The 23,041-nt window shown below is 35.7% G+C and overlaps 1 protein-coding gene across 1 annotated transcript in view; it reads right to left on the bottom strand.

Annotated features, from left to right (window-relative positions):
* The window catches only part of ACTR2 (actin related protein 2), a 28,718-nt gene extending 5,677 nt beyond the window's left edge, over positions 1–23,041 (bottom strand). Inside the window, exons 1-6 of the mRNA XM_081345450.1 lie at positions 22,824–23,041; positions 17,795–17,905; positions 10,973–11,188; positions 6,046–6,118; positions 4,839–4,975; positions 3,309–3,458 (exon numbers count right to left, since the gene is read on the bottom strand). Coding sequence (XP_081201576.1) covers positions 3,309–3,458; positions 4,839–4,975; positions 6,046–6,118; positions 10,973–11,188; positions 17,795–17,905; positions 22,824–22,871 — 735 coding nt within the window. The 5' untranslated portion in view covers positions 22,872–23,041. The remainder of the gene's footprint in view (positions 1–3,308; positions 3,459–4,838; positions 4,976–6,045; positions 6,119–10,972; positions 11,189–17,794; positions 17,906–22,823) is intronic.

The raw sequence follows: 23,041 nt of genomic DNA, 5'->3' as shown, positions 1-23,041 counted from the left end.
TCTCTAAAACTCTAAGCCACTAGTTTGATTTTGTTCAATAGCTTGTGCCGGCATATATTGAATTCCAGTAGGACATGGTTATTCTTCTCTAAGGTTTCCACAACTTCAACCCCTTCTATCATTTCATGCTCTTGCATCCTGCGCACCTAAGCTTAACTAATTAGCAAAAGGTTCATCTATTTCATCTGCTTGGTTGGGTGGCCTGTAGTATACACCTATGGCTATGTCATTCCTTTCTCCTTTTATATTAACCCAAATGCATTCAAGAGGATTTTCATCCTTGGTTTTGTGCATTTTCTGAAGAAGGCGGCTTTAAGTGGATTGGATACATTCACTGTGGACAGATTATTCTCGACTGGAGACAACATGCTTCCAAAGAGCAGGTGCAGAGGAATAATGGTGGTACAGGGTACATCTCTAATCCTTTCCTAAAAACATTTCAGGAGTTCCTAGTTCACTGAGAAATTTGAAAAACAAAATGCTAGGTTAAGACGGGCTTGGTTTGACCCAATATGACTGTTCTTACATTCTTATAAAATACAATAAATCCACTCCACAAAATCTTGCATCATAATAAAGAAACTGGAGGATGCAACCTCAGAACCACTGAATACAATCTTTGAGAAATACTGGAATACAGGGGAAGTGCCAGGAGAAAGGAGAAGAACTACTCTTGTTTCTATTGCTAAAAAAGGCCAAAAAAAAACCAGGCCCAGGAAACTATAGACCAATCAGTTTCCCTGGTCTCAATATCTAGGGTAATCTTAGAAAAGATAATCAAGCAGTGCGTTTGCAAGCTGTTAGGAAGAATTATTAGAAGCCAGCAAGGGCTTGTTAAAGAAAGGTTGTGCCAAGTAAATCATTTTGCTTTCCTAGACAAAACAAATAGTAGACTGAGGGAATGCTGTGAATATACCATTGTTAAATTTTCAGCAAAGCATTTAACAAAATTGACTATAGCCTCTTTATTGATAAAACGGTACAACCAGATAGATTTGCAGCCACTTGAACAACTGCATTAAATATGTGAGCCTTGATGGTATTGTATCAATATGCAGAAACACATTTTTATGGGTCAATCCGTCAGGCTGGCCTTCTGTACTATTTTAAAAATAAGATGTTCCCTAAAGAATTGTGCTAGGTTGTTTTATGAGCCACATTGGTTAGCTGCTCCTGTGTATTTGCTACTGATTGGTAAGGTGAAGAAAGATATATTAGATTTATGGCACACTGTATATTGATGGCTATATAATTGCTTTAAACTAACTAATCAATTCACCTGTCTGTTCATCTTGTGGGGTACCTGAGGATTCTGCCCTGAGCCCAGTGGTCTCCAAAATTTTCATAAATGACTTAGAGGAGAAGATAGAAATTTGCAGATGCCTCCAAGGGATGAGGAGGAATTGCTAACACTATAGAAAACAAACTCAAGGTTTAAAAAGATCTTAACAGATTGAACAAGAAAAGCAGGTGCAGGTACAAGATAAGCAGCTTAGCAATGATACTTGAAAGAACAATGTGCATCTTGACAGACCACAAGTTAAGCATTAACCAGCAATGTGCTGCATCAACAGAAATATAGTGTTGAAACCATACACAAAGACACCGAAAAACTGGAAAAAGCAACGTGTAAGATGCTAAGGAGTCTGGAAGTTCAATTTTATGAAGAACCTTTAAAAAGACTGGGTACCTTTTAGCCTAAAGAAGAGAAAGCAGAGGTATCATGATAGCAGTTTTTAAATATTTGAAGGGCTATCACAAGGAAGAGAGTGGATTTATTCTCCATAAATATACTTTCTATTATTTATTGGATTTCTATGCTACCCATCTCACTAATATAGTGATACTGGGCAGCTTAGAATGCAAGTGTTGAGTGTAGAGCAAAAACCAATGGATGGAAGCTTTAGGGAGGTCTAAACGTGACATAAGGAAGAATTTCCTGACTATGAGAACTATTAAGCATCATGACATTTGAGGGAACACCTGCTGCCGGCATCAAATGCCCTTCGCCCAGTGCGCTCCCACAGGGAGGGTCTGCTCAGGGTCCCGCCGGTAAGAGATTGCCGGCGGGTGACACCCAGGGATAGGGCCTTCTCGGTGGGAGCGCCTACCCTCTGGAACCAGCTGCCGGTGGAGCTGAGAACTGCCCCCGACCTCCGATCATTCCGCCGGGGCCTGAAGACCTGGCTCTTCGAGCTCTCGGGCCCAGACTGAGGAGAAATTTTAATTTGGGGTTCTTTTTAATCGACTACAGGGTCAATTTAATATTTTTTAATTTGGTTCTTAATTTTTGTATTTTGGATTTTTAATTCCCTGTAAACCGCCCTGAGTCCTCAGGGAATAGGGCGGTATATAAATATAACTAAATAAATAAATAAAAATAAATAAATAAATGACATCCTGCTTTCTGTAGTTGTGGGTGCTTCATTGCTGGAGGATGGAAAAGCATTTTTAGAGATGAGAATTCTTGCCCTGGACAGAGGACTGGACTAGATGATTAGCAATTCCATTTCAACTCTATACTACTACTACTACTACTACTACTACTACTACTACTACGACTACTACTACTACCACCACCACCATCATCATGTTACTGTTGTTATTATATTTTTTAAAATATACTGGTTGCTAGTAATGATGGACAATGACTGCTTTATGTAGATATTTGCTTTCCTAAAGCAGTAATTACCTTTCATTACTAGCAACGACCTACAATTTTTCAATAAAGTAACAACATATATTAAAACTCATAAAATTTAATTGAGCATGGCCCTAGCTGTCATACCATGATGTAGCCAATCCGATTAATGTTTAAGGGTAGAAAAGAAACAGACAACACATTCATATTTTTGTATTTGCTATCCATTAAAGCAATCAACTTGAAGAACACTTAATAAGAATGGGGGAACATTATCTTTCTAAACATTGGTATAGCATGATACCAATAACTCTAATTACCATTGATAACATTCAACTTATAATGTCTACTTTGAGGGCAATTCTGGATGGCAAACTTAGTAGCTGAATCATCACATTCAATTTTTGGACTTTTTATTCCCATTCCATTTTTGTCTAAAGAAGCATTTCAAAAATCTCCAGTTTTTGTATGATCTTTTGTACCATTATTCTGCTTATTCTTAACATACCAGTAATGTCTGAACTGTTAACAGGGGCTCCAGATGTCTTAAAAGTACCTATCCATGTAATCCCTTGGCATATCAACTAAGGTTTATTAGAGCTGAAAAATAACAGGCTGTCTACTTTTGTATTATAATGGAAAATTGCAAATGCACAGAATTACTCACCGTGTAGGACTCAACTAACACAGTAGTTTCCAAGGCCAATTTCTGCTCCTGTTCAATATTGTAACCCACATAGCAGAGCTTTTCTTTAATCATGCGAACAGTCTCAAAATCAGCAGAATGATTGAAGGCATATCCTCGTAGTAAAAGTAGCTAGTACAAAAGTAAGACAGTTAATGGCGGGCCTGAAATAAGGCTTTCAGATTAGGACATTTTTTTATAGCAAAAGTGATAAATTTTTATCATTTATAGCAAAAATGACATACATTGCATCTTGATTGATAGCTGCTCATATTTTATTTTGAACTCAAACCTATTACTTGAGTTTTTCATCAGCCATTAACAGAAAACATGCAAGCTGATCTACCCAATACTTCAATATACAGACATACCCCTTTTCTTGAAAAGTGTCCCTAGACTCTTTCTTGCACATAAGATGCATTTACCACAACTTATTTGCTTGACCCACTTTTAAAACCCAAAATGATTGGGACCTCACTTGTATCTCTGTGAATGCCTTCTCTCCAGATAAGCAAACAAATAATAAATGCCTCCTGCAACAGACACCTGGATCCTCAAGACCAGAGGTCCCCAACCTTTAGGGTACCAGGAACTGTTCCATGGGGGCGTGGTTTTGTGTGCTGCCTTCATCCCGCAGATGGGGCTTTGCTTGTTTGTGCGGCCCAGTTGCTGGCATGCTGCGGCCCGGTGCTGGTCCACGGACCAGGGGTTGGGGACTCCTGCTCAAGACAATGCAAGGAGGCCTTGCTCTAAAAATCTAGTGATACCCAAACCCCAGCTTTTACTGATAATAAAAGTACTGCTCCTTGAGTAGCTTATAATAGCTAAAACCTCTTAAGAATGGAAATAATTTCATTTGTTTCTTCATTGCTGCTACACTATTTTGTAAGACAATTTTTCATTTACATAATGAAAATATTGCCATAAATAACTTCAAAGTGGCAAGAGTAGCTTGGAATTCAGCAAGCCTTAGACAAGTAAACATGTTCTAGTATTTTGAATAAATGCTCAGAGCTCATTCCTTCCATTTTTGCTAGAAATATCCCATTGGGTGGTTTTCTGATCTTCCCCACTGTAAGCCTGTGAAAAAAATGAGCTGAAGACCTGGATAGTTTTAAAAAAGTTTAAAAAAGAGGAACAAACAGCCACATGCTTCTCCCAGAAGAAGGAAGCTGAAGCCACCAGCCTGATGGTGACGGATGGGATTCCGTCGAAACGTTGCTCCTACACCTTTAGTTCTACGCGGGAAAAAACCCGAATGACCAAAGATCCATATGTGTGTGTGTGTGTGTGTGTGTGTGTGTGTGTGTGTGTGTGTGTATCTATATCTATATCTCTATATATCTCTATATATCTCTATATATCTCTATATATCTCTATATCTATCTATCTATCTATCTATCTATCTATCTATCTATCTATCTCTATCTCTATCTATCTATCTATCTATCTATCTATCTATCTATCTATCTATCTATCTATATTCTTTCAAATGTAACAACTCCAACTTACTTTGATGAGATATCTGGTAATATCTCTACCAGCAATATCTAGTCTCCTGGTGAGATGAGGAAGAGAAAAGCCTTCATAGACTGGACAAATGTGAGTAACACCATCTCCAGAATCCACAACAACACCAGTTAGCAAACCTGAAGAAAAATAGCAAACAAAAAATAAAACAAAAGAAAAAAGAAAAACAAAAACCCTCATGAAACCATTTCAATCTGATTTCAAACACATACTACCTTGGTCTTCCACACTGATTGCTTAGGTTTGCTGAAAGTGGCTGACAATTTTCTTAGAATTATTAGTGGTATTTTACCTATAAAAGTATGTTAGTTACAACATTCTGCTGGGAAAAAAAATCATCTGTTAATACAGGATACTTTATTTCACAGGTGCCACTTCTGGCACAACCAATTCTAAAAAAGTGATATGTTCACAGATGGTTTTTCCATACAGAACATTATAATGTGCAGCTGTTGTTTTTCCTAAAAATACTTGGGATGTTATTTTGTCTCTCAGGCTTCAATGTTAGCATCTGCAAGATACCAATAGAACATTAATTGGACTGAGCTATAGTTCTTGTTAGATTCAGGTGAAGTGATGGAAATGATGAATTAATGTTTGGAAGCAGTAATAAAATGGATGCAAGGCAGTAAAATCAAATTCAATCCAGACGAGAAAAATGTCCTGTTTATAGCTGACTAAACTAGAAAGGAAAGGTTTTTTAAAACCAGATTTTTATTTCCTTAAGCTTTTAAGCATGTAATACCATCTGGTTCTGAGTTTTCTACCTTATTGTTCTAATGTGTTTTCTCACTCTGCTGCACCTTGTTCCCTTTTGTGGAACAAAGCACAATGCTAATATATTTTTCAGATACTTTCTATTTACATATATAGATCTTAATATTTGACAAAGTGTATCTTAAAACAGCCCAATAACAGAACTTCAAATATTCATAAAAACAAAAACTGTAAAATCAGAAACAGTAAAAACAGCAACTAAAATAATAATGAAGTAATTAAAAAAAAGCACAGATGAATTTATACAACAATGCATCTGGATTTACACTTTAAATTTATTAAGCAAAATAATATCCTTAAGACAAAAAATACTACCAGAAAGGCTGCCTAGTTTAAGGAATTTTTGTAATTTGGATTTGGTTCAAATATATTTCTTTATGAACATATAATTCAAAGTAAAACTTATTCTCACCTTGTGCATATAGAGTAAGAACTGCTTGAATGGCTACATAAACTCCAGAAAACTGGTATGTTTCAAACATCACCTGAAAGATAAAAATTGCCTTTTGTCTACAAAACTGAAAATTACATAGCTATGAAATATGGAAGATGATTACAAGTATTTCCTAAACAATATGGAACATAAGTTGCTGTGTAAACTCTCTTTTCCTAAAAGCAACATAAGAAAAAGCATAATAATTGTGTTTGAGAAGTGCAATATGAATTAATACCTAGTTTCTCAGGAAGTGAGTTTATTACTCAAACAGAAAAGTGAAAACTTCCTTAAATAGTTTCTGCCATTCTCTTCCTCATTTAGTTTTTAGTGTGCCAAAACCACTATTGAGTATATAATCTAAAATTTTATTTTGTCCCAAATAGACCTATTACATTTTTGTTTATTTACGGTCCATTACCAATATTTTGAAATATTTAAAAGACAATATAAAAATACATCTGATATAAAACAGCAGTATAAATTAACAATATAATAAAATGATGCAAAAAATCCTCAAGCAATAATAGCATAAAGGAAGCACCAGATGATTTTTACACATCATGGCCGTTGTTAAAAAATTAGCAACCTTGTTGGCGATATAGGTAGTCCTCGACTTATAGCCACAACTGAGCCCAAAATTTATGTTGCTAAGCAAGATGGTTGTTGAATGAGTTTTGCCCCATTTTCCGTCTTTCCTGCCAGTTATAAAGTGAATCATTACAACTGTTAAATTAGTACATGTTTGTTAAGTAAATCTGGCTTAACACTGACTTTGCTTGTCAGACAGTCACAAAGGTGATCACATGACTACAGGACACTGCAATAATCATAAATACAGGCCATTTGCCAAGTGTCTAAATTTTGATCACGTGACCACAGGGATGCTGCAACTGCCATAGGTGTGAAAAACGGTCATAAGTCACTTATTTCAGGGCTGTTGTAACTTTGAACAGTCACTAAAAAAATGGTTATAAGTCAAGGACTACCTGTAGGTGAAATTTGATCATCTAGGAAAAAAACAAGGAGCAATTAAAATGTTTAGTAATTGTTATTATGAATTAAGTCCTCCATTTATTGTCTAGAACAGCAGTCCCCAACCTTTGCAGCTTGGCAGCCTGGCTGGGGGAGAAGAGACCCAGGCTGTGCGAGTAGTGGGCCGGTGTGCGTGTTTAAGTGCAACTCAACTTGCATGAGCAGTGGGCCAGCGTGCACTCACATGCGCACACAGCTTGACTATCAAGAAAATTTTGGATACCTCCCTCTTTCACTAATTTGGCCGCAAATGTTGGTATCTCCAAAACAAATTTATATATGAAAGTTACAGCCAATGCTAAGATTGTAGTGTAATAGACTATACATGTTTCAAAGTATTTGCCTTTTAATTAAAATTAGTAAATAATCATAATGTAAATATTAAAATTATCCAATAATGTAACAAGATGATATGGTAATACAGAAGGTATTTATCAGTTAGTCATAGAAATAAATATATTTCTTTAATATTCTATTTTATTTTATATATATACATATACATATATACATATATATATAATATATATACAGTATATATGAGAGACTATGACTCTGGAAAAGCTTACAAAGTTAAAACAATAAAAACAACCAAACAATACATTCATTTAAAACAATAGAAGACAAAAGCATATAAAACTCATCATAAATATTCACAGAAGTCACAGCTAAGGTCGGTGGTGGGATTCAAATATGTGAACAACCAGTTCTCAGTGTGAATGTCACTTCCAGAAATCCATTCTGGGCCTGGGAAACAAAAAATTAGCTACCGGTTCTGCTGAAGTGGTGCAAACTGGCTGAATCCCAACACTGACTAAGGTATTCACTCCTAGTAGAACCAATGTGTGGGCTCTACCACATTCTGAAAACTTAACAAAACTTAACACTTTCTGAAAACTTTACAGAATGGGACCAGACTGAGCACAGGAAAAAGATGAAGTGAACAGTACAATGGCAACTTTAGAGCTGAGTATCACTAGCAGATTGATGATACTGCAACCCATGGTGACGGATGATCTCACCCAACAGCTCCATGTAAATGTTAAACAAGAAAGGAGAGAGTACCAAACCCTGTGAGATTTATGTAATAAATTAATGTTATTTTACTTAGAAAAGTGGTAATAAGAATCAGGCTGTGATTGAAAGACAGTTAATATGTATAAGGGAGCAAAAATGTGTATATATTATACACACACACACACACAAGAGTTCTGTGGAAAACTGTCACAATTGCAGATTGCTAAAGTTGTTGTGGCAGATGGTTTTATTGGAAGTTGTTTTCAGGACGAACAGAGATCCATATAAGCTTCTTAGTACTTCATACAAAATTTTAACATTCTCAGTGGATTCAAAATGGAATATATTTAATTCCACTACTAAATCATTCATTTATAAATATTAGTTTTAATTTGCTAGCTTTATAACCCACTTTTCCTGCATGAATTGAAGGCAGCTTACATGAGGATTGAGACTGAGCAGAGAAAATGAACAACTAACTTAAAGTCACCCAGTAAGTTTTCATACCTGAGAGTGGACTTGAACTGCAATTTCCTCAGCCATGTTCGACGCTTTAATCCAGGACTTTGTAAACTGTAGCATGGTACCCAGTTTGGTATGCAAAATATATTTACAACTATTTCTTTAGGCAAAGCAAGAGCACTCTCAGAACTTAATCTTGCTTTGTCTAGGCAAGCCTGTAAGTTAACTTGAGTGTGCATATATGCATCCATCCGTCAACTAGGGGAGTTTTAATGTTTATTTATCATTTAGTTTTATTCATAAAGGACTGTCACACAAATTCATTTATCATGTTAATAAATTGCAGTATTAAGAATTTAGGAACCCTTGCTTTAAATCTTTGTCTAGGTTTCACTACAGTATCTTGATTCACTATAGAGAGAATACTGAATTCTGTCTAGTTTGTCAGGCACTGCTATTTTAGCTCTGCTCCACGGGAAAAAAAAGAATGGATGCAAGATGCATTTTCATTTGTCACTTTCCCAATAAAATTAATGCAGAGCTACTCAAGCTAATAATCTAACTCTACAGTCTTCTTTTAGAGAAACAACCAGGGTGGTGCAATGGTCAACTTGTTAGAGTAGGATTGCTAGGGGAACAAAATGAAAATGAATTCCCATGTAAACCACTTGAGCTCTTGAAGGATAAGGTGGGATATAAACAGAGGGGGAGGGATACTGTATATCTTTAAGCAGTTGTTAAATTTGAGTTCTGAGAATTCAGTCAGTTTTATATATTCCCATCAAAACTGTTCAATAAAATGGTTTATACCACATATACAATATATTATGACACAATTCCAATTTTGTAAATGAGGTATTACACCATCAGGCAAGGATAAATTGGGCCATAAATAGATCCAAATTCAGCAGCCATTTTTTGTTTCTTGCTCCACTAATAAGAGGTGCATTCATAAAGTTTAAAAGGTGGCACAAAATGTAGCAGCCTGAGTTCTGATGCAGGAGTAGAACATGCATCAAAATATTACTCAGTGCTTAAGTATTTACTCTGAATTCCTCATTTCATTTAAGCAATACAGGATATTGCTCAAAATCCAATTTCCACCCAATTTCTCCTCCTGCCATGGAGCATTCAACCTGTGCATTCAACCTTGAAATCTTTTCCTGACCATTAACTGGAAAGGGTACACAGTAACAATTTCAGAAGGAAGAAGTTAAACTTCATTTTGTTCTGCTAATGAGATTATTTTATCAAATTAATAATTTTATTAGTTCTGGTTATAAAGATCTTTCAGAAGTTCTTCTCTCTTCAACCTTATCAGTAAAATCCATTTCCCTCTGAGCTCCAAATTCAGGAACTGTTGTCAATTTGTAATTCTTTTGTCCCAGAGTTGATAAATCTCAAGCATGACTATTTTACGACATACTGTAAAATGAGTAATTAAAGTGAAATTGTACTGTTTTCCAACATACCTCTTAGTCCTCAACAAATGTATGGAGACCAGAATCAATAAAGATAAAAAAATTACTGCAAATTTAATGTTTAATTTACTTCCCAGACTACATTACCATATGCCATTTAATTGTGAAACCACAATATGTGTTGTGATGTGATCCTGAGATATATTTATACACCGAATGTAAAAATGTGTCATTCCCCTAAGCTAGACCACCAACCTGTAATTTTTCCACATTCACTGCATTAACAAAAATGATTACATTTCACCTGTATAATATAAATTTAGCAATGATAGGACATTTCATTTGTTGATAGGATCTTCTCCTCTAAGTAAGAATTAGTAAGAATCTCAGGCCAAATTCTCAACTGAGCCAGACTATTCAACTTCCAGTTTTTGAGTGGAACATCAGATCATAAAAAATTGCTCTATTTGGAAGTAAGCCTATTATATTTGATGTTCTTTTCTTTCAAGTTTTTTTTTTAAACAAGGAAATTTATCATACAATTCCTATGTCAACTCGGTTCTTAACCCTTTCTCAATTTTGTTTACCATGCAAAGCAGTATTATAAGCACTCAGGATTCCAAAGCTCTAATTCTATGAATTGGATTATGTTTCCGATTATCAGGATGTCCACTTACACGTTTTAACAGAATTACTAAAAATATTTGCAAGCAAGTAAGGTGATTTTATTTTAGAAAAAAATATGCATAACTTCATTCAAAAAGCATTCTATAGAACTTTACTTCTACAGTACTGTTTTTTAAATAATTTCTGAATATAGATCTAATCTGACCTTGGATAAAATGTTAGCTTGACTCTTATTCATTAAAACTAAATAAGAACGAGTAGAATGAGTAAGTTAAGAAATGCTGCTTTCCTTTAAGAAAAACTAATTCTAGGTTGGATAGAATGATTTTTTTTTAAAAGGCACTTACCTCCACAATCTTTTCTCTGTTCTTCGTTGGATTCATAGGAGGTTCTGTCAGAAGTATTTTACAGTTTTTTGTATCGATGTTGAGTTTTTCTGGTCCAAAGGTATAGTCCCAAAGATGTTTCATATCATCCCAGTTTCGGACAATGCCATTCTCCATGGGGTAATTGACTTCCAGCATTGATCTCAGCTCACTTGCTTCATCCCCAACCATAAGATCCTACAAGTTGCAAATGGATACCAATAAATTGTTGTTTTCTATAAACTTTTTATTGAATGTATGTTTTCTAAAAAGAACCCTCCCAAAAAATGAAATGGCTTTTCTAGTTATCCTTTATGATACAACATTTGAGGAGGGGAAATTGATTTATATACTCAATTGAAAAGCATAAAAAGGCATTAATAATGAAAAAATACAACTATCACTCTTCAAATAGTTATGTCCATATACAGTTCATGGATTTGATTCATTTTCATGCAGGTAAGTTTATGTCACCTGAGACTGATTTTAAATAACGTTAACGTTATATACCAACTACTGTTGAAGCCTCAGGTATATTAGGGATTCTAGATTTTGCTACCTTCAATGTTACTTTATCATAAATATATACATAAGATCTTGAAATTCTGCACAAGAAGAATAGGTGAATTTAGCAGAAAAAAATTTCCATGCATGTTTCATGTTTCTGTGCACATTACTAAATGGTAATAACGAGTGCTGCATAAGCATAGAGAACAAGTAGCAAAAGCAAATAAGGGACTGCAAATTTCATACTGATTAGAAAAAAATGGATGTTTTATATTAGTCTACAGTAAAAAATTGATTTCTGAGAGCCATTTATTCCAATCCTGGGCTACTGTTCTCCTGCATAAAAATATGAACTTCACTTCTAAGTCTTAGTTTAAATACTTTCAAATGATTTAAGAGTCCTATCATTATCATAAAAATTACACAATACTTTATTCTATAAAATAATGAAGCTCCATTAGCTGTTTTCACAACACATGAATACAAGATTATTTTTAAGTTTTTGTCCCATCCCATCATTATCCTAATTAATATATTAAAAATAAATATATTTCATAAGGAACCATTAAATATGACTTCAGGTTTTGAAGTTAATATTCCCCATAAATGGAAGCAGATATCTTCTAACAAAAAATAAAGAACTAGCATTCAGTGACTAAACAGCACAATGTCTGAATCATTGTGGTAATCCTAAAAACTAACAATATACAGAATTGTCAATTAGCTTTTAGCAATGTAGTTTTCTTAGTGCTGTAAAGCCAAATTAAATTTTAATAGAGCTGCAACAGCTTATTTATTGGAAAAATGTGAATACAGCCCTTTTCTAATTCAAGACAGTTCACCCTATAATAGATCAAACTTTGTAGTTGTAATTATACAGCCTGTCAAAAATCATTCATGAATCCAAGCAAAATTATTTATGTTTCAGAAATAATCTGGATTGGACTCAAAAATTTCATCATCACTATACTAGTTCTATAATGCTGCTTTAAAATATTAATGTTTAACCATATACAACACTCATTCTCTTAACATCAGCGTTTAGTGCATGCTTCAGACATGATTTGCTTAAAACTGAATTTCAGAAGCATGAAAAAACTTTACTGAATTGTCTATTCAGTTTAAAAAGGTGTAAGTAAGAATCCCCTATGTGGGAACATAACAATACAGAACATACTTAGGGTAGATTCACACATATAAACCAAGTGCTTTCCCCATCCTGTTGTAAGAATTTCTTTCATCTTTGAAAATAGGACTTTGTAGAAAAGTACATGCATGTCTTCTTTGGTTTTTATACAGATGCATATTTCCGTAATTATTTTAACTTTGCTTTAAAGGACAAATCTTTGATTGCCATTGCACTAATAAATTCATTTATGAATATACCTATTTCACTAATGTGAAGCTTGGATATGACCCAGAGGCAGGAAAATTACGATAGAAGGCTTTATGAAGAAAAAAAGGGCAGTTTCTATGTGTGAACTATCCTACTTGTTCGAATGATCCTACAGAATAGGTCTTGCCCATACACTAAGTAATGTGTGGGCATTTTCTGTATGTTTCATTTCTGTCAGTTCAATAAGCGGTTTCTAGCATAGGTACTAAACACATACAGACCTGTAGATGTCTTGCATCTGCAGTTAACTACAAATACCTACAAGAATTTGATGTACTAGCTACCAAATCAAAATGATGAAGAAAGATTAAAATAGGAATGTATTCAAAACATAAAAATAATACAGGACAAAGGGGAAAAAAGCACACAAAAGAGAGAGAAAGAGAGAGAGAAAGGCTACAAGCCCCATGAAGCAAAAGAGTGGATGATAGCACAGGGGCGCCTCACTTACCATCTTTTTGTTATTCTACTTCAACAGGTCAAGAAAGATGAAGAAAAGGCAGAAGCAAGAGAATCAGAAGAGGCCCTGGTAAAACCTTTATCCAAATTATTTCAAGTATACATAACAGAAACAAAGCAGAAAAACAGATGCAGAGATAGGTGGAAATGCTTTGAATATAGCATACTTTAAGGTAAGTGACAGGAAGGCTACCGTTAAAAGAACCCAAACCAAAACATAACACAAAAATAGCTCCAAGAAAAGGTTATTTCCATGCACACAGTGGCTGATGGTTTTTATCAAAAATGCTCTGCAGATATCCTCCTGTATCAGCAAATTTGCTAAGAATAAACCTTCCCCCATGCTAATCTCAATGAAATTCAATCATAACCAAGTAAATCTATCTATATCCTTCCCCAGGAACTAGCAATAAATTTAACATCTTCAGTACCTCGATTGCTCTAAGATTGTAAACGTGAATATATTTTGACAAGACAAGCAAATAAGAAACTAGCATTTTCAGTGCTATGTATCCCCAAATTTAAGAATCCTGCTTTCCTATCATTGAGAGAAAATGTACATTTAGAATATATTAAGACTGATTTCTACATTTTAACATACGTCAATAAAAAAAATCACTACCATTTCTGCCAGAAAGAAGTAGAGCTCTAATTTAGTAAAACTGGTTTATTTTAATTGAGAATAAGCTAGGATTTAAAAATGTTGGCAAATGTTTAGAATACAAAAAAACTTTGAGAGCTCTCGTCTGGGATGCTTTCAATGGCCTTGGCAGTTTCCCTGAAAGTTTTCTATCTTAATGTTTTTTAGTATATTGCAAAAACCTGATATTCAAAATATATGACAAGAACATCACCATAGGCTTCATGAATAAAATTTCACATTGCTCTAAAAAAATTATATTCTGACTTAGTAAAAAATGTACCCCAATTTGCATTTATATTAGCAACAGCATTTTTTGAAATATGCTAACATATTCATAGCCAATATTTGTATATTAGCTCCTATCCTCTTATTGGTATATCTTTTTTTTCATTTCATTTTTCAAATTAGCTTCTAGCCTCCAAGAAATACCAAAGTTTAAAAAACAAATTATATGTAAAAACATGCTTAATCTTTTTTTCTCACACATTTCTGGCATATTTTATATGCTGTATATATCTCTGACTTGGGGAAAACTACTTTCAACAAAGGGAATAAATATTGTATGATATAAAATAAGTCTAGAGACTATCCATTCTTCAGAATACATTTAAACAGACCGTGCGCCTTTGGCGTCTAGTCATGCCAGCCACGTGACCACGGAGACGTCCTCGGACAAGCGCTGGCTCTTCGGCTTTGAAACGGAGATGAGCACCGGCCCCTAGAGTCGGAAACGACTAGCACCTTTACCTTTTAATATTTAGTTAAGAATCACAGGTAGTCCTAGACTTATGATCACAACTGAGCCCAGAAGCAAGCCAATTGTTAAGTGAGTTTTGCCCCATTTTACGACCTTTCTTGCCACTGTCATTAAGTGAATCACTACAATTAATAACACTGTGGTTAAGTGACTCCAGCTTCCCTCATTGACCTTCCTTGTCAGAAGATCACAGAAGTTGATCCCATAATCCTGGGACACTGCAACTATCATAAATACATGCCAGTTGCCAAGCAGACCAACTTTTGATCATGTGACCATGGGAAAGCTGCAAGTATTGCAGGTGTGGAAAATAGTCATAAGCCACTTCTTTCAGTGCCATTGTAACTTTGAACCGTCACTAAACAAATGGTTGCAAGTCAAGGACTACATGTGCATATGATTCAAAACAATATCCTTAGATGAACTTGTGCACTGGCTTTAGGACATTATAAACTTTTCTATTTATAGAGTCTTTGGGCTAAAAAACAATTATTGCCAAGAAAATTGTGCAATTTGTGCAGGACTGACCTGTAAAATTCCAATATTTAACTGATCCCCAAAATAGCAGGCAAAGGGAAACAATATTGCTTTGCTTTTCTTCATTGTTTCTTCAATTTTTCAGAATTATACTTTAATAATTTTGCCTCAGCTTCTCTTGAAAATCACTAGCAACCTTCCTGGTGTAAATTTACAAAACTGTTAGTTGGATGTTAAGATTCCAAAGGATATTCTACTCACAACATAATTCACCAGCCAAGTACAGCACACACTCATTTGCTGAGACTGCTAATAAGCGAGGTGCCTAATTAACCTGAAGTTTCACTAATATACAAACTTCAGCACTTACAATTGCTATAAAACTTACTTAGATAGTTTTCAGGAGCGAATGTTTAATTAAAGTGAGATAAATGAGATTTTAATCTTTGCAATCTTTGTAAACTTTAACAGCCTCTTAAACATTATCTATGTTAACACCTTCAGTCTTAAAACAAATTTATTAAGCCTAGTGATATAATTATTTAATCCTAAATAATAAAAACTCCATGATGTTAAAAAAAAACAACCAATAGGATTGCACTGCTACAATTTCTTTGCTGACAATCTTTTGCTTAACTATTTTCGTCATCTATCTTTGGAAATACTTATAAGAAACCTACATCTGGCAGCCCTAATCTAATCTGCTGCACTCTCAGAACCACCATGCATAATTGTTAGAAAGTGGTAAGACTCCTTTTAAAAAATACTAATTAATTGCTCTTGTAATTTGTAAGGTAGTCAAAACATTGAACATCCTTGCTTCTCTATGTTTGTCAGGGAGTTTTATTTCCAAACCCACTTTGTTTATTTGGGGGATGAGCAGAAATGAGAACTGTACATTATACTGTCTCTAAGATGCTATAAAGTAGCCAAAATAGGAGAAAGAACACACATTTACACCCAAAATAGCATACCAGAGAGGAAGAGTACACAAGATCCTAAATAGTAAGCGAATGGGACAAATTATTTATTACCAAAAAAAGTGTCACTATGTTTTCTTTTTTTGTTCTATCAAAAGCATATGGCTACACTATTAGGATATAAACTGGCCAGAAACCCACCTAATTAAATAGAAATTTTTAAGGTACCATCCCCAATGGCTTAAAAATGGCCCTAGTATTATGCTGTTTTAGAATGCAAGAGGAATTCCAGATTTGACTGTTTATCCACTCAAGTGGCTAGGGGACATGAAGGAAGCCTCCCCCTGGGCAACAGTGTTGTCACCAGCAATTTTTTTTAATCTATGGTAGAAGCACCCTTTGATTAGCTTAGTAGGTGCTTCTGACACAAATACAGACAGACTCAAATTGCCTGTTATCTATCTCCATCAGGCACCCATGTGCTAGCTGAAAGGCAGACTTTAAAAATCAAGCACTGCAGATTCAATGTTGCAATACGTTTCACCATAGCCTCTTTTTAAGCAAAGTTATTTCCCCTTCTCTCAGATTGTACTCCTGTCTTGCTCAGAGTCCCCCACCACACCTTACCAGTCTCAGTTTTGCAATCTGAATACAGCACCTTCATTCACTATGCTTGGTGGGGAGATTTCAAGATGCTCCCCTCACATCTTGATAGTAAGACAAAACCATTTTTTAAAATGTTATTTTAGGGAACAACTATGGGGAGAATGCATCCACTTAAAATGAAGCAGCTATTGGAAAGCTCTGCTGGAGGAGGAATATATTACCTACCACAAAATAAATGAATTCTACATGGTAGAGGGTCCAAACATGGAACAAAGATAACATACAAATGTTTCTCCTGGTGTTGTAGAGAAGCAAAAACAATTTTTTAGTCCAGAACAAAACCACAGCCTTATATGGAGACAGGTACAGAGCACAAAAGTCAAGAGAAGCTTGGAGAAGGGAAAAAAACCAATCTATTGTATATTGCTTCAATCTATAAATCTATCAATCAGCTAATTTCTTGACTCTATGGAATACTCTATTGGTCAAGGCTAACAATTATAAGTTGAGATATTCGCTTATTGACTTGTCTCTCACCGAACAAATTGGAAGAGGCAACTGAACCTAGATTGTATTTATTTATTTATTTAGGCTTATCAGCCATTTCAGTTATGATTAACTCTAATTCTCTTGTAAGAGGAATATGAGGTTTTTGCATTGCCATGATATATGTTTCTTTAATTTTAAAGCAGAATACATTTCACGTATTTAATTCATAGGAATGGAGTTCAGAGTATATCTTATGAAGAAAAGTGAGGGAACTAATATTGGTAAAAGATTTCGTGAAGGTACATAAACAAACAATACCAGGGGATTTTCTTCTCTTTCACTCAAGGAAAATAACAAGTTGTTAGAAGAAACACCCGGAGGGGAAAAAAAGCCACATCCTATTTTTTATATCCATATGCTAATGCTTTTTGCAAACTAATAACATTGATGAGTTATTTGATCGTTGCATAATGTCTCAGAAGCAATTATTCTGAGGAAGAGAAAAATACCCCAAATTACCATGCAAGGATTCAAGTTTCTTAAGTATTACCTTGATTTCAATGTTTCCCACTTTGGCAGTTGAACGAATAATCGGTCTTCCAACCAACGCAGGGAAGATATGTTCTGGAAAATTGGATCCTGCATATCCACATTTCACAAACTATAAAGGAAAAAAATATCCTCCATGTTAGTTTCCAGATACGTTATTCTATAATTTTATCAAACACTTTAAAGATCACTAGATGTATCATTTTAATTACTTTTGAAAGCAACCTCTTTTGCACTCATATTGTTTTGTTTCACAGGAAATAGCTGAAATTATGAAAATACAGATACACATTCTAAAGGCTATACCTGGTTAAATATACCCAAGCCATTATCTAAATTATAATTAAATTTCTCTAGACTTTAAATTTATGCCAATAAAAGACGCTATATATGTGGTATGGAGACAAGAGTAAAAATCTGCAAATCTTGGCTATCATGAAAAAATTAATAGAGCTGCAACAGCTTATTTATTGGAAAAATGTGAATACAGCCCTTTTCTAATTCAAGACAGTTCACCCTATAATAGATCAAACTTTGTAGTTGTAATTATACAGCCTGTCAAAAATCATTCATGAATCCAAGCAAAATTATTTATGTTTCAGAAATAATCTGGATTGGACTCAAAAATTTCATCATCACTATACTAGTTATATAATGCTGCTTTAAAATATTAATGTTTAACCATATACAACACTCATTCTCTTAACATCAGCTTTTAGTGCATGCTTCAGACATGATTTGCTTAAAACTGAATTTCAGAAGCATGAAAAAACTTTACTGAATTGTCCATTCAGTTTAAAAAGGTGTAAGCAACCTCTTTTGCACTCATAGTTTTGTTTCACAGGAAATAGCTGAAATTATGAAAATACAGATACACATTCTAAAGGCTATACCTGGTTAAATATACCCAAGCCATTATCTAAATTATAATTAAATTTCTCTAGACTTTAAATTTATGCCAATAAAAGATGCTATATATGTGGTATGGAGACAAGAGTAAAAATCTGCAAATCTTGGCTATCATGAAAAAATTAAGATATACAATGAGGCTTAAAGACAAGCCTCCTTAATTTGCAAAATTTACACAGATTAACACACCAGATATTTTATGTCATTAACAATCCTGGCACTATCAATTATCATTGAATTTGCAAACAGTTGCTAAACAAGATAGTCACTCAATGAGAAATGGCTCTACCCTTCTGCTAATGCAATGTAGGAATGACTTTCTTTTCTTTTTTCTTTTTCCTTCCCTCCCTTGTTTTTCTTTCTGGCTGCTGCATCCTGGTGTTGGCTTGTGCTATCTTGTAACCCACCAAGATACCAAGTCTGTATGTACTACTCCCTAGTATAGTTTCCTCCACAATGTATACTTGAATTTTCCTACACAAATATAGAATTTTGTATCTGTCCCAACTGAAAGTCTATGTACAGCAAGGCAGAGATAATGTTGGTGGAAAAAATATAAGAATCTTTAGTAGGCACTGTAAAAGAGGTACAATATAACATTTCAGCCTTGGGAAAGTGTGAGCTGAAAAAATGATTTAAATTAACCCTGCTTTGATTCTATGTGGCACATAGGAGCAGAAATAAGTCCTGGCAGCTTTCTAGATTCATGATTTCAAGACTCACACTGATATTACCTAGTTGGTAATCATCTGCAAGCTCAGAGAGCATCAAGAACTCCACATTTCAAGATTCATATATGTATTTAATATCCTTCCCTACAAAAATAAAGTTCTAATAGTCCTTGTAATATTTACTTCTTAATCTAACTATCTCAAGCGGCTGATAGTACAGAAGCCCAAGTAAATAAAATTAAGCTCATCTAGCTAATTTCTGCCCCTTGATCTACCTTAAGTCCTAAATTTTCATACAAGTAGTCCTTGACTTATAATCACTCAGTTAGTGACCATTCAAACGGCACTGAATGAAGTCACTTATGACTGTTTTTCACACTTATGACCATTGCAGCATCTCCATGGTCATGTGATCAAAATTCGGAGGCTTGGCAACTGGCTCATAATTATGAGTGCTGCAGTGTCCTAGGCTCATGTGATTTCCTTTTGTGACCTTCTGTCAAGCAAAGTCAATGGGGAAAACAGATTCACTTAACAACCATGTTACTTAGTGATTCACTTAACAATTATGGCGAGAAAGGTCATAAAATGAGGCAAAACTCACTTAAATGTCCTGCTTAGCAATATAAATTATGGGCTCAATTGCGGTTATAGGTTGAGGACTACCTGTATTGTTTTCCTAGATAATTATAAATATCCTATCCTTCTCCAAGTTTATGTCATCCTCAGATGTATTCTTCACTTCTTATCCAAATGATTTATAATGCAATTGAACAGTGTGGATCCTAAAAGAGAGCCTTTCAGTATGCCACTGAACACATCAAATAAGGCCAGTAATACATATTTTGGGAGAAATTTATTCAATCAGTTCTATATTCATTTTGTGGAAAATGCAGTAGATGTCCCACCTGATCATGATCTGAACAGGGAGAAACCAAAGTAAGATGGAGTAGCTGTTAATTCAGAAGTTACTGATTCCAGGACTATACCATCTCAGTCTACAAAATATATTTGACCCTTGACTGGGGTTCTGTTTCCTCAGACACAGCAGGCTGCCAATCTGGACTCACATCTCTTGCTAGAGGAGCAGGCAAAGGCCATGGCTAGTTGTTCTTTATTCAGCTTTGGCTGGCATATCAGTTGTGACCTTACCCGGTAAAGAAACCACTGAAGACAGTCACCCACACCCTTGCCATATTATTAGCTCTGGGAACCATTAATGCAGAGCATCTTTTTAAGATTTATTGTTAATGTGCTGGCCTTTACCCAAATGATTACAGCATCCAACCAGTGATCAGACACAACTAAACTGCAAGATAGGGGTAGTACGGTAGTAAGTTTGAGCACACTGACACAAGGTGACACAAGAATAAACTGTTGTTTAAATAAAGGATGAAACCTAAATAGAATGAAATAAGAATACAATTCTTTACAAATCTTTTATAACATTTTAGAAAAAATCTATGTTTACACTTTCTTCTATACTCAGTGAGGTTTTAACAGTCTGCCTCCTTTCTTGGTAAATTATCAAGTATTAAAGGTGATACAATTACTCTCTGTTAAAAATAACTATAGCCAGTGTTAAGCACTAACTATTAAAGAGTAATAATTCATGGTAGTTTCTCCTGAGAGAAATGATAAACTAACATTTCTTTAGACCAGGGATCTTCAAACTTGGCCCATTATTCTGTGTTTGTGCAATATTAGTGAAGTTTGATTGACACAAACTTTAAAAACATTCAAAATCAGATATATTAAATATTAATTTCAACCTATTAAGTTTAATTTTTTCAATTGGTACCTATTTATTAATCAAATTTACTAATTTATTAAACAAAATGCATCTAGCTTTCATAAATATTTATATCAAAGTTGACTAATCCTATTTCTTATATGCAAAGCAAAACCATAAAATATTCATACAGTCCCAGCTTCTCTCAGTGACATTAGAATCGTCTCAAATTACCAATATCACAATAAAAGTATTTGATATAAAAACAATGAAAACTTTTTTTAAAAGACTATGCTGATTTTAAAAAAAAAAAAAGAATGAAGAAAACCTTTAAATTTCCAATCTAATAGGAGGGTTTCAGCAAAAGCAAAGGACACAAGATCAGATAGCTCATATAATGTGACCAATAGAGAAAGCAACATGTGCTGCAAGAAGAATTAAGAAAAACAATCCTGGTTCAACAAAAGTTGTGATTATCAGTAGCACAAATTCATACTCTGGACATGCGACAAAACTGCACGTAGCTCATATAATGTGACCAATAGAGAAAGCAACATGTGCTGCAAGAAGAATTAAGAAAAACAATCCTGGTTCAACAAAAGTTGTGATTATCAGTAGCACAAATTCATACTCTGGACATGCGACAAAACTGCACGTACTAGAAAATAGCTACTCTGCTTGGCAAGCTTGAAGGAAGTACACAAGGAAGATAAAAATCCACTCACCGTCTGAAGTGAAGATTACTTCAGTGTGCTACTTCTCTATTTATAGAGCATTTGCATATGTGTTTAAAGTGCCTTTATTTTATTTTTTTTAGCATACTTTTAAAAGGGACTCTTGGTAACTTCCTTGTCTTTGGACCGTTCATTGCTTCAAATAAAAAGCTCCGAAAACTTCGCTTACAAAATTTGGAGGTGGGGCGAAGAAGCGTCATGCAACACTTTTTTTCTTCTTCTTCTTTCCCCCAAGCCAGGGGTAGGCAACCTCGGCTCTTTTATGACTCATGGACTTCAACTCCCAGAATTCCTGAGCCAGCCAAGCTGGCTCAGGAATTCTGGGAGTTGAAGTCCATGAGTCATAAAAGAGCCGAGGTTGCCTACCCCTGCCCCAAGCCAAGTCCTAGCAATGCAGGACTCTGTTGCGACTTCCGGTGCATAACCACAAAAAAAACACAACAACCCCACCCGAGTCCGTTTGAATGAACGAGAAAGATTAAACCATAACCCGCATACAGGAAATCGTCCTGCTCGGGGTTGAGCAAGAGGAAGGAAAGGGGCAAAATTAGCGGCAGAAGCTAACTGGCTGCAATGCGTATTAGATTGATAACCGGCATTCCGGAGGCTGAGGGCGAAATAAGAGAAAAGGAAGGGAGAGCGAACGAATCGCCCGCCAGCCTTCCCGTCCCTGGGCTGGCCAGAGGGAACGGGACGAAACCCAAGGCGCCCCCCCCCCGCATCTTCTGGGCTGCAGGACGGGAACGAGAAGCCGGGAGTCCCGAGCCTTTTGGAGGGAAGCGGGCTTTCCTGCCAGCGCCCTAAAAGAGCCGCAGCTTCCTGGAGAAGGCGCAGCCCAGCTTCCCTCCGGCCAGGAGGGTGTATATTTTGCTTGCGGTGGCTGCTGCTGCTGCTGCTGCTGCAGCCAGGCCCGCCGCGCGGGTCTCCCCACCCACCTTCTACCCAAACCGGCCATCCCCGAAAAGCCCAGCCTTCTTTCCTCACCCCGGTGCCGTTGTCGCAGACGACTACTTTCCTGCCGAGCGCGTCCATCTTCCTTCCGCCGCCGCCGCCGCCGACCGAGCGAGTGACTGAACCGAATGACAGCGAATGCCCCGTCCCCGCCCGCAGCTCCACCAGGCCTTCGCTACTTCTCGCAGCCCGGAAGGGAAGCAAAAGGAAACGGGCGCCGACCACGCCCGGCCGTGACCCGCCTCCGCCAT

This window comes from Vipera berus, assembly GCF_964194415.1.
Source record: "Vipera berus genome assembly, chromosome: 1".
Taxonomy (NCBI): domain Eukaryota; kingdom Metazoa; phylum Chordata; class Lepidosauria; order Squamata; family Viperidae; genus Vipera; species Vipera berus.
The sequence above is the reverse complement of the archived record's forward strand: the minus strand, read 5'-3'. Positions and strand labels throughout refer to the sequence as shown.